This window comes from Diabrotica virgifera, chromosome 5 (genome assembly GCF_917563875.1).
Source record: "Diabrotica virgifera virgifera chromosome 5, PGI_DIABVI_V3a".
Lineage (NCBI taxonomy): Eukaryota > Metazoa > Arthropoda > Insecta > Coleoptera > Chrysomelidae > Diabrotica > Diabrotica virgifera.
Genome location: NC_065447.1, coordinates 60730549 through 60745840, shown reverse-complemented (window position 1 = coordinate 60745840; position 15292 = coordinate 60730549). Strand labels below are relative to the sequence as shown.

General features: G+C 32.7%; 1 protein-coding gene across 1 annotated transcript in view; it reads left to right on the top strand.

Moving 5' to 3' along the window:
- Positions 1 to 14709, top strand: part of LOC114330854 (protein kinase C-binding protein NELL2-like) — a 514828-nt gene extending 500119 nt beyond the window's left edge. The window contains exons 13-14 of the mRNA XM_050651463.1: positions 6367 to 6562; positions 14599 to 14709. Coding sequence (XP_050507420.1) covers positions 6367 to 6562; positions 14599 to 14652 — 250 coding nt within the window. The 3' untranslated portion in view covers positions 14653 to 14709. The remainder of the gene's footprint in view (positions 1 to 6366; positions 6563 to 14598) is intronic.
- The last annotated feature ends 583 nt before the right edge of the window (positions 14710 to 15292 follow it).

The following is a 15292-nucleotide window of genomic DNA, read 5'->3' as shown; positions in this document are numbered from 1 at the left end:
TCGTCACCACTTGTTTTATCCATTTAATAGCTCGAGACATATCTTCCAGAGAAGTAAATAGCTTGAGTGAGATGGAATCTTCTTATCTAAACCCCCTCTGTAGTTTTATCTTTTCTTGTTTTGTTTGTTTTTGATTTGAATGATTATTAAAATGATATTTTGATTATTGATTTTTGTATATCGCTCATCAACTCCAGGGCATTAAAGACTGCCAAAACTATGGAATCAAAAGCTTCTCGTAATATACCATAGCTATCCAAAGTGCTATATTTTATTCGTTTGATTTTTACATTAGTCGAATATTACTTTAGTTTAAAAGATAATATTAGATACCAAAGATATTATTTAAAATTTCAAACGTTTTCCATAATATGTATAATGATTTTGGTATCAATCGTAATTTATATGTTTAGTTACAAGCGAAATATAGTCCTGTCGCCAAAGGGGGTACAACGGCCTCCTTCATTCAGATGGACTTACTTAAGTTTTTTTATGTATTTTGACCCGTAGAATACGAATTTTTTGGGTAACAATTGATCTGGATGTCGATAAGATTGTTATAAAAAAAGAACTTGAGGAACTACGTAACAGCGGTTTGTCGCAAAACAAAACATTTTTTGTATTTTTTGGGTGATTATAAGCAAAAAATGTTTTTACAAGTTTTTTCGTAGGATGCATAGTTTCCGAGATCAACTCGGTTGAACTTTCAAAAAATCAAAAAATTGCCATTTTTGAACCCGAATAATAGCCCAGTAAATGAACGGGAAATCCGGCGATACCGTGTAATTTTTAGGGTCAACTCCGAATTGCATGAAAATTTGGATTTAGGTTCTACTTACCCTCCACTTCAAAGTTGAAATTGTGCCGTTGGTTGCTTTTACTTGGGGGGTGACAGTCACCCCTTCTCGGGGGTGAAAAAACATACGTTCAAGATAAGACCGGAAATGGATAAATTGACTGATTTTAAGCAACTTTCGTTCTATAGAGTTTTTTACGTAAGTCAATACTTTTCGAGTTATTTGGCATTGAAAATGTTGATTTTTCGACAAAAAAACTACGTTTTCAGACAGCTTTTCGTAAATAACTCAAAAAGTGAATATTTTATCGAAAAAAATGTCCTTAGCAGAAGTGTAGCTTATAAAAAACACAAAAAAATGGTGTATCAGTAAAGTCTATCGATTAAATAAAAACAAAGTTGTAGCTCATAAAATATACGTTCTTATTCGTCTAATTCCAAATCAAATATTTCAAGGGGAAATCACCGAAAAATTAAGCACTTTTCCAGAAAAACACATTTAAACTTTTTTAAAGTGTTTATAAAAAGCTTTGTTTTAATTGTTAATAAAAGTTTTATCATTAAAAATAAGCGAGTTACGCTCAAAACAAAGTTGGACCTCTTTTTTTTTGTAAAAAATCATGAAAATCTCGCCGTGTTTAGCTCCCCAAATGAAATTAATCGCTACCGCTTTACAAACAATTTACTTACCTGTCAATTTTTTATATGATCTGTCAGTATTACCGGTTTAAAGTGTTTATTTTTGAAAGGGTTATAATTGAGAAATCTTGAATGGGTCACTAATCACGAATGTATGCAAATTTTGAACAGCCATATCTTAATCAGTTTTTGTCTTACGGAGAAACAAAATGAAACTAGCATATTTACAATAGCAAAACCTACATTTTTTTTACTCTTTAAGATTTTTCTTATCACTAATACTTTTTAAGTTATTTTGAAAAATGAAATTTTTCTTACTATAAAACCAAATGTTTTCAAAAATAAGCACATCAAACCAATTAAACTTACATATCATATAAACAATACACATATAGTTAAAATAGATGGTAAAGCCAAACGATTAATTTCATTTAGGGTGCTAAATAGAGGGAGGTTTTCACGATTTTTTTTACCAAAAAAGGGCCAAATTTTTTTCAGTGTAACTCGTTTATTTTTGATGCTGTAAACTTTTGTAAAAAACAAATAATAAGATTTTTTTCGATACTTTAAAAATGTTAATAAGGTTTTCCCGAAAAATACTTCTTCGGTGATTTTGCGTTGAATTATTCGATTTGGAATTAGACGAATAAGAACGTATTTTTCAAGAGCTACAACTTTGCTTCTACTCAATTTATAGACTTTACTGGTACACCGTTTTTTTCGTTTCTTTATAGGCTACACTTTTACTAAAAATATTTTTTTCGTTAACATATTTACTTTTTGAGTTATTTGGGAAAAACGGTCTGAAAACGTAGTTTTTTTGTCGAAAAATCAACATTTTAAATCGCCAATAACTCGAAAAGTATTGATTTACTTAAAAAAATTTATAGAACAAAAGGTGCTTAAAATAAGTCAATTTATTAATTTCCGGCCTTATTTTAAACATGCGTTTTTCACCCCCCGAGAAGGGGTAAATGTCACCCCCCAAGTAAAAGCAACCAACGGCACAAATTCAACTTTGAAGTGGAGGGTAAGTAGAACCTAAATCCAAATTTTCATGCAATTCGAAGTTGCCCCTGGAAATGACACTCCAAAACGGTCATTTATTGGGCTATAACTTTCGATTGAAAAAATAAAATAGCAATTCTGCTTACTGCATTGGAAAGCTCAAGTCAAATTCTATCGGTTTTGAATATTTGTATTGCTGAAAATTATTTTTTTATTGTTAAACAAAACTATAAACACGTAGTGTTTCCCGTGCCCAATGCATGCGTTTTAATGTACGTAATCTACGTAGAAATTGTCTGTATGCGCGCCTATGCTTTTTCTCATTAGCATTTTTCAGTGTGTCACAGTTTTTCGATTTCTTTCTAACTCATTAAATTGTATATGACAGAAAAAAAGGCACGTCGGTGGTTACTTTGACTATAAAAAAATTTATTTACCAATTATATAATATATCTACGAATATAATCTGTACAATTTATAAGACTACACAAATCAAAGAAAATACCGTTTTATAAATGCAATAAAGACAATTGATTTGTTTTTATGCCCAATTGCAAATAAAATTTGACAACTGTCAGATTTAACTAAAAGGTCATGTTAGAATAAATGTTATAAATGTAGGGGAGTGGTAGGAACACGAGACGAAAAACTTTCAATGACGATAACTTTTTTATTAAATGCTACTTTAAACTTATATTGTACAATGATATTTGGTATATAAATAAGAACTGAAAAATCATGTCGTTTTCTGATAAAAATAAAAGTTAACACCGCAAAATATTAAAATTAAAAATTACTAAATGTCTCACTGTTCCTTGCAATGTGGGAACACTGAGACGTAACAATTAACATTATTTGACGTTGACTATCAAAATTTAATTCAAATTTTAAAAGCGAACTTTGGCGCTTGGTTAACCCTTGCATTAAAGGGAACAGCAAAATCATTTTAATGTCTCTTTTTAATAAATGTGAAACATCTGTGACAACTGGAAAGAAGAACCTGTTTTCACATTTAGCGCTTTTTCTTAAAAACGATATTTTAAAATCATTTTATTTTATTTGAGACAAGACTTTGCCTACATAATATGTCTTTTGCTTAGAGTTGAATTCAACGAGCACATAATTCCCATCATTTGGACAGCGATCAAGATCTTCGAAAATAATTGGTTCTGGATCTTCACCAATAAAATCCTCTCCTCCGATGGGATCTTGTAATTCCATCTCATTTTCGTCTTGCTCGTCAGAATCACTATCTAATACGCGCCTTGCTTCTTTTTCTATTTTGGTGTTTTTTCTTTAGATTTAATCAGCTCCATTTTTTCCGGGGTATCCGTAGCTATCATCGTCCTTCCTTTGCGTCTTTTGTTGCCCTCCCCAGATTTTCTTGTCGGAGCTTTAGGATAACCCTTAAAAACTGTTGGGCTAACAAAGGTTTTAGTAGTAGTAGCAGTATTGGACCTGGATTTTCTACATCTGGAGATTCATTTATATTTTTAGCAGCAGCTTCAACTGCAACAGACGGCCTATCTGTCACAAAACTTGATAAAAAATCTTCTTCAGCGAAGACATGCCGATCGAATGGAAATATTCCAGTTTTTCGAAAAGCGCTTGTGATGTTAACTGGCGTCATTACTCGTGGATATGCTGTGCCCACACAGGCTGCCACGTTATAAATTGTAAATGTCTGACCGGGATGGTTCATCATCCATGCATCTACTGCAGCATTGTAGAAAGTCTGAAATGGCATAAATAAACCTACGTCCAACGGCTGTAGTCTGTTCGTACAGTGTGGCGGTTAAGTTAGGATTGTTACGCATTATTTTTACATAAATCGATTGCCTCAATCGATAAATGACTTTGATGATTATCCATTAACAATAAAGGACGGTTTTCTCTGGTACTACCAGTGTGCTTAATAAAATGCCTAACAACTTGCATAAAGCACTCTGTATTCATCCAACCTGTTTTTGAAGCTAGTCCTAAAGTTCCAGGGGGTGACCCATTTATCATAAAATCTTTAAAGTGTACTCTTGGGAACACCAGAGCAGGAGGAATAGCTACTCCAGATGCTCCAACAATACAGCATATTGTAACGAGCGTTCCACGTTCACCACTTGTGGCTTTACTAACCTGTCGTATACCTCTTTCTGCAAACACTTTTTGGGACTTTTGAACGGTAACAGTTCCTGTCTCATCCAAATTAAAGATGCGACTACCATCTCCAAACACAGGGAAACGCTGTAAAACGGTTTCAAGTTTACTGAAAAACATTTCAACATTAAATCTATTGAAACCGATTGCCCTTGCAAGACTGCAACCTTCTGGGGTCCGGAGGGATAAATTATTGGAATGACGTTGCTGAAATCCTTTCATCCAGGCAAGTGAAGCGATTTTTGAAGTATGCCAGTTTGCTGGAACCACTATCACTATGTTATTGTAGGCCGCGGCTTCATAGGACAGTTTTCGGGTACCTCCTCTTGATAGGCCATAAAACATTTTAGAACATTTAATTATATATTCGCACAAGTCGTTCTCCTGTTCGATAGTAAAACTTTGTTTTACTTTGTAATTAGGACATAAACGGATGTTCTCATCTTGTTGATATTTTTGGACTGTTTGAGAAAAGATATTTTTGGACTGTTTGAGAAAATATAGTCCTTTTATTCGTGCTGCTTTCCGTATAGAGGTGCCACCTTGTACTAATTCAACAGCCTGTCTCATCAGATCTTCAGAGAATCTTCCTATTTTCCGATCTGTTTTATTTTTCTTGGCATTTTCTTTCTGTATGAGAAATTATTTTGCAAATGACCTGGCTTATACAACTATAACGGAACAGTGAGACAGTAAAGGATTCCATCTGTTGTGTTGTCTCACTGTTCCTTAAAAATTCGTTAATAAAAATCGATTAAAAAAACTAATAAAATATACACAAAAATCGTTTGTTTGAATGGTTTACTTTTCGTAAAATGGTTTACTTTTTAGTTAAAATAACCTACCTTGTCTAAAAATCTTCAATTTTCGTGAAAACACCGGCCACGTGGATACGGTATATTTACTACGATGCACTCACTTCGAATGACCAGCGATAACTAAAACATTTCTTGTTGAATCTCAACCGTTTCTGGTTTGCTTCACTTCAGGGTGGTAATAGGCTTATTCGTTTAGTTCTAACTGATAATACCGAACGTAGTAAGCTCTACCGAGTTTGTCTCAGTGTTCCTACCGTCTCACTGTACCTACCTCTCCACCTATATTATCACGAACTTACCTTTTTTTCTATCATTTGTGACGCACTGAAAAATGCTCATGAAAAGAACCATACTCGTTCGATTTTAAATGAGAAATGCATTGAAAACATCATTCAAGCACTATATATTTATAGCTTTGTTTAACAATAAAAAAAATAATTTTTATTGATGAACATAATCAAAACCGATAGAATTTGACTTAACTTTCAAATGCGGTAAGGAGAATTGCTATTTTATTTTTTAATCAAAAGTTACTCGGGTTCAAAAATTGCAAGTTTTCGATTTTTTTAGAGTTCAACCATGTTTATGTCGAAAACTATGCATTCTACGAAAAACTTGTAAAAATATTTTTTGCTTAAAATGACCCATAAAATACAAAACAATGTTTTGTTTTGCGAAAAATCGCTGTGATGTGATTCCTCAAGTTCTTTGTTTATAACAATCTAATCGACATCCGGATCAACTGTTACCCAAAAAATTCGTCTTCTACGGATCAAAATACATAAAAAAACTTGGGTAAGTCGATCTGAATAAAGGAGGCCGTTGTATCCCCTGGCGACAGGACTATTTATAGGCGATAGACATTTATATCAAAATTTCAAATATTTAGGAACAACAGCTGTTTAGTGAAAATATGTATGACTATACGTTTTTACATTTTTTGTTTATCTCAAGGTGTCCGCCGACGTTTTGTGACAACCCAGTAAAGAATCCAGAAGATTGCTGCGGTCATTGTGAAGATAACCCCTGCTCCCTGGCTACAGGAAACTCCTCGGCCTCGGGTCAATCATGCACCTACAGAGGCCGCATCTACCAGTCGGGGTCGCAGTTTTCAGACCCCAAAGACAGTTGCACTACTTGCAATTGTAAGGTTGGTGCCATACAGTTTATTTATTACAGTTGGTATTGTTTTTGTGTTTTCTCTTATCAACTAAACGACTGAACTGACTGGTCTGTTTTGTCTTGTTTATAAAAAATCAACAGGAAGGTACAGTGGTATTTTAAGATGTGGCTTGATTGCATTAGATTGCAGACAAATAGTGCCTTTGTGTTGTCCCTCTTTCATTTCATAACATTCATGTTTCCTAATACTTTTATTTTAACAATTTTTGTATAAATGTGGAAGGAGCCTTAAAGTATGACAATTATTAATTTGAAGAAATCATAATATGTATAAACTACGAGATCTTAATAGTAGACCAGGGTAATAAGCTAGAAATCGACCATGTTCGGGATCCAGGGACTCAAAGATCCAGGTAGCTGACTACTTTTTTAGTTATTGTAGACCTATAGGAAGAAAACCTACCTGTTTGCTGCCTAGAGTTCGCGTCCGTTTTTTAATTATTAACAATTTAATGCAAAAATCACAATTTTTTCGATTTTTTGCACCTCATTCAAAAGCTAAACAGTTGACATAGAACTACAAAATTTAATTTTTTAGAACATTGAAAAACCTTCAAAATGCCGATTTTTGAAAGTTAAAAAGTTAATTTGTTGCTACGCAAACTGCAAAATAAGTGAAAATCGTTATTTGTAAATAACTTTTACTAAAACTACTTTAGAACTTTAGGGTTTTACCCAAAGTTTTAAATTGGGGTACTTAACAAACCCTTACAATTTGAGACCGATCGATTAATTAGTTTAAAAGTTATTCTATTTGTTTTTCCCAGAGACCTTTATTTTGCAGTAACATAAGACAGAAAATAATGAAGATGGAGCAATTCTGCGTATGTCAAATGAAAGAAGAAAAGTGATACTATCAAAATGTACTGAAAAAAGATAAAAAATTATCTAATATAGTCAACAATGGTAATGCCAAATTTTTTAATCATTTTACATATTCTAAAAGTTTGTATTTTACACGAATTTTTAAAAATGTTGTTTAGTTGGTGACTAGTCGTATAAATAAGTGAAGGGGGAGCTGGGAGCCGACAAATGCACGAGTTCAAAAACTAAAAAAGGCAACTTAAAACTACTATTATTTTCTATATCTCGGGATCTACTTTAAATATATTTTAATCTTTCTTGTTTTAATTTGTATGTAATTTTTCTGTACATTACAAAAATGTAATTTGTCTATTTGCAATTTGACATTTATTAATTAATAAACAATCTAATTTGTTTAAACAATTTTTGAATAAATAATTTTTTCACAAAAATCCATGTTTTTAATCAGACTATCATTATTAATCATAGAAAAAGTTAAGTTATACTTTAATAAATAAATTATCTTCAATAAATAATTATCTAATAAAAATAATTTATTTATTAAAGTGAACTTTGACGTTTTGTATGATCATTAATGATACTATGATTAAAAAAATAGATTTTTTTAATAAAATATGTTTTCAAGAATTACTGTTTAAACAAATTAGAATGATTATTAATTAATAAATTTATAAACAAATTGCATATTTGTAATGTACGTAGAAATTACATACCAATTAAAAAAAGAAAGATGAAAATCCATTGAGTTGATCCGGAGACACAGAAAATTGTATTAGTTTGAAATTGCTTTTTCGGTATTTTAACTCGGTGGATTCGTAGGTTCCCCCTAGTAACCGTTTGAACTACAATTTTGAAAAATCGTATAGGGTGCTGTGAAGATACAATATTTATGCAAATTTTTTAACAAAAAATAATCCCATTATTTAAAATGGCGTAAATGAAATTCCTTAATTATTATAAACGAATTAGCTGTGAATTAAAATATAACAAAAGGCTAACTTTGTCCCTAATAAACCCAGGCTAAATTTTTTTATATAAAAATTCGCGTTAAAATACTAGCTTTCCGAATATAAAAAAAGATTGTTCCTACGGATAATATTTGTAAAGTTTTATAAACTAAAAATTTTAAAAATTTGGCATTAGAATTTTTGATTATATTGATTAATTTTTTCATCTTTTTTTACATTTTGATACTGTCGGTCTTCTACTTTCGTTTGGCATACTCAGAATTGCCCAACATTTATTATTTTCTGTCTTATGTTATGGCAAAATAAATATCTCTGAGATAAACAAATATAATAACTTTTAAACTAATTAATGTATCGGTCTCAAATTTTGAGGGTTTGTTAAGTACCAAAATAACCAACTTTGGGTGAAACCCTAAAATTCTAAGTTAAATTTAGTAAAAGTTATTAACAAATATCAATTTTCATTTATTTTGCAATTTGTGAAGCAACAAATTAACTTTTAACTTTCAAAAATCGGTATTTTGAAGGTTATTCAATGTTCTAAAAAATTAAATTTTGTAGTTTTATGTCAATTGTTTAGCTTTTGAATAGGGTGCAAAAAATCGAAAAAATCGCGATTTTTGCAATAAATTGTTAATAATTAAAAAACGGACCCGAACTCTAGGCAGGAAACAGGTAGATTTTCTTCCTATAGGTCTACAATAACTAAAAAAGTAGTCAGATACCTGGATCTTTGAGTGTCCTGAGAAAATCGTTATTACCCTGGACTATAGGTAATAACTTAATAAATATAAAGTTAATTTTACATGTTAAAGAGTTGGATGGCCTTTGAATATCTGGGCGGACTTATAGTAAAACAAGTCCAAAAAGTCTGCCTATTGTGCAGTTTTCTTGAAATATTTTTTGGATTAAAAATTATATCTAAAAGTAAAGGAATCTTTATTTTTTGGACTGCAATTATTTTTTGAGGTAGATAAATTCTAATAGTTCCTTTTTTATTCCTTTTCCATGCTTTTTCATTATCAATCACACAGTATTATTTTTACACTTCTTTCATGTTCGAAAAATTGAATATATAAAAAATATTGTCTACAAAATAAGTAAAAGTTTTAACATATCAGTTGTGCCTCAATATATTCCAATTTATAGGTTATATGTTTTGCCGTATATTTTATAAGTTTTTCTTTCAATTCCCCCTATCACCTACCCTTTAATACTGTTTAAACCTCAGTTTAAACCTATTAGTTATTTGGAATACCCTTATCTTCCGAAACAAACTTCTGTTTTTCTGTAACGCCGACTGTTTTTTTTAAGTCTGTTTTTACTTCACACTACATCATCATCATTCTCTTTGCCTTATCCCTATTCGGGTTCGGCTTCCCTAATTGCATTTCTCCACACAATTCTATCTTGGGTCATATCAATGTTTATCCCCTTTACCAACATGTCCTGCCTTATCGTCTCTCCCCAGGTCTTCTTTGGTCTTCCTCTCCTACTCCTTTCAGGAATCTGCACTTCAGCTATTCTTCGTATTGGGTGATTAACGTCTCGACGTTGAACATGACCAAACCATCTTAACCTATGCTCTCTCAATTTGGCATCAATTGGTGCCACACCTAGACTTCCCCTAATATACTCATTTCTAATTTTATCTTTCTTTGTCACTCCACTCATCCATCTAAGCATTCTCATTTCCGCCACATGCATTCGTTGTTCCTCTTTCTTTTTCACTGCCCAACATTCAGTTCCGTACATCATAGCCGGTCTTATGGCTGTTTTATAGAATTTTCCCTTCAGCTTCATTGGAATTTTTCTGTCACACAACACACCACTCGCTTCTTTCCACTTCATCCATCCAGTCCTAATTATACTGCATGCATCTCCATCTATTTCTCCATTACTCTGTAATACCGATCCTAGGTACTTAAAACTATTGCTTTTCACAATCATTACACCATCCAAAGATACCATTTTATTTGTAGTAGCTCCATCTTTAAATGAACATTCCAGATACTCTGTTTTTGTCCTACCAAGTTTTAAACCTTTTTCCTCCAGAGCTTGTCTCCACTGTTCCGGTTTTTGTTCTAAGTCTCTTTCACTATTTCCTACTAACACGACATCATCAGCATACATTAAGCATGGAATGTTACCCTGTAGTTTCGCTGTTATCTGGTCCAAAACTAATGAGAATAAATACGGACTAAGCACAGAGCCTTGGTGCAATCCTACTTTCACATGAAATTTATCAGTCTCTCCCACACCTGTCCTAATACTAGTCGTTACTCCCTCATACATATCCCTCACAATCTTTACATATTCACCTGGTACTCCTTTCTTATTGAGTGCCCACCACAGAATCTCTCGAGGAACTCTATCATATGCTTTCTCAAGATCAATGAATACCATATGAGCGTTTGTTTCTTTACTCCTGTATTTTTCCATCAACTGCCTTATAATGAAAATTGCATCTGTTGTTGATCTACCCTGCATAAAGCCAAATTGATTCTCGGATATTTCGGTCTCTTCACGTATCCGTGTATCAATTACTCTTTCCCATATTTTCATGGTGTGGCTAAGCAGTTTTATAGCCCTGTAGTTTGTACATTGTTGTATATCTCCAATGTTTTTGTAAACAGGTACCATTATACTGCTTCTCCATTCGTCTGCCATTTGTCCGACTCCATAATTCTATTAAATAGGCCTGCTAGCCACCTTGTTCCTGTCTCTCCCAATGCTCTCCATACTTCCCCAGGAATATAACTTCACACTGCATGTTTTAGCCTATATTGGGCCTCCTCAAATAGTGATAGAAACCGAAGACAGAGCACATAAAGGATAAGGCACTCTTCTCTATTCTTCTTCTCTTTTGATAAGGATCTCTTGGCCTTATTGTAATTTGTTTGACTATTTCTATCGAATTATGTCTTTCATGTGCATACTGAGCCTTGCTTTAGATAATGAGTAACCAGTCATGTCCTTTATTTTGTCCAACAATCGTGCTGGATGGAAATCTTTCTCTGCGTCTTTTTCCCGCTACATTGTTATTATTTTTTCCATGGCTTCTCTTCTTCTAGTTATTTGTCCAAAATATCTACTTTGCCAAATTTCCAACCAAATTTTAATTTATTATTTGATTCGTCATTACATTAGACTGTGATATACTAACATTTGATGTTTTAATTTTAGATAAGTTTTTTTCTTATTTTCTCGTAAAAGCATCATATCTATAATAATATAAATAAAACATTCTCTAATATTTTCTAAAAGTAATTCCCATCGTCAATTTTTAAGTTAGTTAGATTTTTGTTAAGATTGCAAACTAGGCTAATAATTTATTGATCTGCTAAGTTTATACTACATTCACATCAGTAAACCCTAAAATTAAGCTAAACATGATCTAAAACTGTATATAGAGAGAAATATAGTTTAGTTTTTACAGAAATATTATAGTTTATAGAAATATAACACTTTTTACTGTACATAACTTATTCAATGATTAACTTTCATAAAATTCTGGTGTAATAAGTTTTAATGAAAAATTAAACACAATAATTCAGTATTTCTTCGAGTCTATATTATTAAAACTAGATATACATAGTAGGTATGTGACAAAACAAATGACACTGAAAACGGAAAGATGAAAAATGCTTCCAATGTGTTCGCTATTAAGGTTCACGAAGTACTTAAAACACTTAACGAAATTGTCAACATTTTCGTGAAAAAATAGGCAACTGAATTCTTCTGACAAAGGTCAGATGTTTAGAGTTTGTTGATCAGTTGTCGTTTTTTTTTTTTCTAAGAAATCAGTCTATTGAAAACCGGTAGAACTGCAGCCAGCTGGCTTATTGTATATCTTCCATTACTTCATGATACTCATTCTAGGATTCTAGAACCCTGTGCCAGCTCGTACAGGTCTAGTAGATGGGTACCATACGTTTTTGGAGTAACTTGGTAGTCTCCAAAATCTAGTTACAGCTTGCAATATAATGCGTCGCAGTCATGAAAAATATTATTGACTATTTCAGGTTCTCTGCTACAAAGCGTGCAGCTTAAGTCTCCATGGAAGAGCTTAATTGTATGCAGATGTTCGTTGACTGCCATGTGTCCATCAAGGAAGCCGGATATTTCTTTGAGCTGGTTGTTCCTTTTGGTGCATATTTGGGTACCATATGTATTTCATTTAAGATGTTACTATGTTCTGATCTAATCAGTGCAGTGCTCAGGTTTTCTCCTAGTCTGTAATATCCCATTCTCGTTTCTCCCTTATAAATCTGTGCAAAGGCAGGTGGTCCAGAAGGGCCTACGTAACTGCAGTTGGTTTGCTCCCCATAGTCCCTGTGATTCCAATGCAAACAAGTCTTTGCTCCCTGCATATGTAAATTTGGTTTTACCATCATGTTAAAAATCCAATATAATATGACATGTATGGAACCTCACATTGTTTCATGAGTGCGTCTTGCTACCTATAACGTAGGTAGGTACCGTTCTCTTGGATTTCGTTCTAAATTCTTATTTTAAGTAAGATTGGAGTCTTATATTACCCCAAGATATTTTACTTCACTTTTCAGATTTAGATGTGTACTATTTAGGCTTACAGGGCCCAGGATTCTCCTGGTGAATTTCATGATTTTGGGTTTTTGGCGGCTATATCTAAACCCATACATTTGAAGCTTTACATTAATTCTGTAGGTATAATCAAAACATGTTGCACTATATCTCTGACTGTGCCATTGCGATGGCAAAATCCTTTGTGGCCTAAGCTGACTAGATCATCTGCAGAGCCTAGGATGTTATGCCTGTCGTTGTAGAATCTGGCTACCCATCCATGACGAGATTCCACAAGGGTGGAATAAACAGTAACGTTTCATGTATCATATACTTCCTCAGTAAGCAGCCTATCCATCTGCAGCTTGTTTGATCTATTCCTATTTGACGAATCGCTCGTATGATTGCTAAGTAGGAGGTGTTGTCAAATATTCCTTCTATATCAATAAATGCACCCAACCTTTTCTTCTGGGTTCCCCAGAACTTACTCCACCCTTTGTATAAGACGGTGTAGTGCTGTCTCTGTAGAGAGTTTTGCTCGATACCCATACTGCCAATAATGTATCCAACTTTTCTAATAATTTTGTCTATTAGGCAGTTATTTTAGAGTCTTTTGTACGAATGACCACAGACTTATCGGCCTCAGAGACTTAGCATTCTCCTGTCCGTATTTACTTGGTTTCTGTATAAAAGCCACCCTTATGAGACTCCATGCTTGGTATGTACCTACTTCAGTCCCAAAGTCGTATCATACATAATTTTTTGTAAAGAGGCCCACTAACTTTATGAGCCCAAATGAGTTTATTGCTAATTTGATTTTGTCGTAGTGTCTAGTGCTAGTTTTTGTGGAATCTGTTCTATCTCCTTGCAGTGCTTTTTACATGATTCTGTTTTTGCCCTTCTCATTATATTCAGTCATATTATGTTTGCGGAAATCTGATTTTTGGGCAAAATCAAATTTTTGTCTGACTGCTCTGCTTTGAGTTGCAAGGTTATTATTCCACCAAATTCCTATTAAAATTTCTTAATATCTCCTGACAGTTATTGTCTTCGAACACTAACGTCATGACAACCTCTTGAAATTGTTCAGTGGCTATGTCTAGGTCCAGTGTATATCTTATAGTCCCTTTAATATTGCCTAAACAATATTTAAGGTCTACTTAATATGCTTCTTAGTTTGTTTTAGGAGGATTAATATATCAAAACAGATACAACGATGATCTGAACAACAAACCTGCTGCAGGAGTTGCTAGTGAATGATACAAATTTGACTATTTCATACATAGTGGACCATTATGCCCTAAAAAATGTTTGTACTTATCGTCCCAAATACTAATCCAAATTATCTGCGAATATTTTCTTACCGCGTTTAAATATATTTTTAGTAAAATACTAGCCCTAAAGACGACGTTTTGTTTTAGTTCTACTTATATAAATGTATCTTGCTAATAGCCTAAAATATGTTATTCAAAATAATTAAGGTTATAAGCAATAGCTAACAAACCTTGTCTTAAATTTTTCATTAAAATTATGCACTACACTTTTAAGGCTTTCTTCCACATAGTAAGGCATGGCTAGCCTATCCGCATAGAGCTTAGGCTGGCTTGCTAGGCTAGAACGAACTAAGCTAGGCGTTACTAACAATTAACACTGGATTCCCTTGCAGGTGCCGTACTGCGCAGAACTGGTGAGCAATGTCGCGTGTTGTGTGCATCGGTAATCACTCTCTCACACTCCTAACTACACTCAATACTCGAACGATAAGTTTGAGTCGGCGATAAGTTTAATATTGTTAGTTCAATATAACATTTAACAATAAAACGTTAAGTTCAACATAACATTTGGTTCAATAAAATCTGTTGGTTAATACGTGATTTAATTTATGAATAAATATGCATATAATTAAAGGTAAATGATTAAGGATTTATTATTAAATAAACATCCCCAATTGGTAGTTACAAAATTGTATTAAAGAATATTCATGTTCAGTAATATAAAATAAAACACAAAAAACTCTTTTTAATTTCCACAGAATATAGACAATTTGATACGTTTCGGTGAAATATCTTCCTGAGAAGAAGGATAATTTTAAACTGATTAATAAATCCTGATAAATAAGGTGTTAAGGATTTTGATCCTGTCAAGTATCTGACAATTGTTTTAAGTTTTATGAAACTCAATAACCAAAACCTCCGTTTCTTGCGGTGGGTTCAAAGAACTTTTTAAATTCTTAACTAATTAAGGTCAAAAACATTTATAACGAATAAAGCATTTATAACGAATTTTGGGGGTAATAAATTAAATTTAAAAATTCTTAATTTTCAATAAATGTTAATAACTATGGCAAAAAATTAAGATAT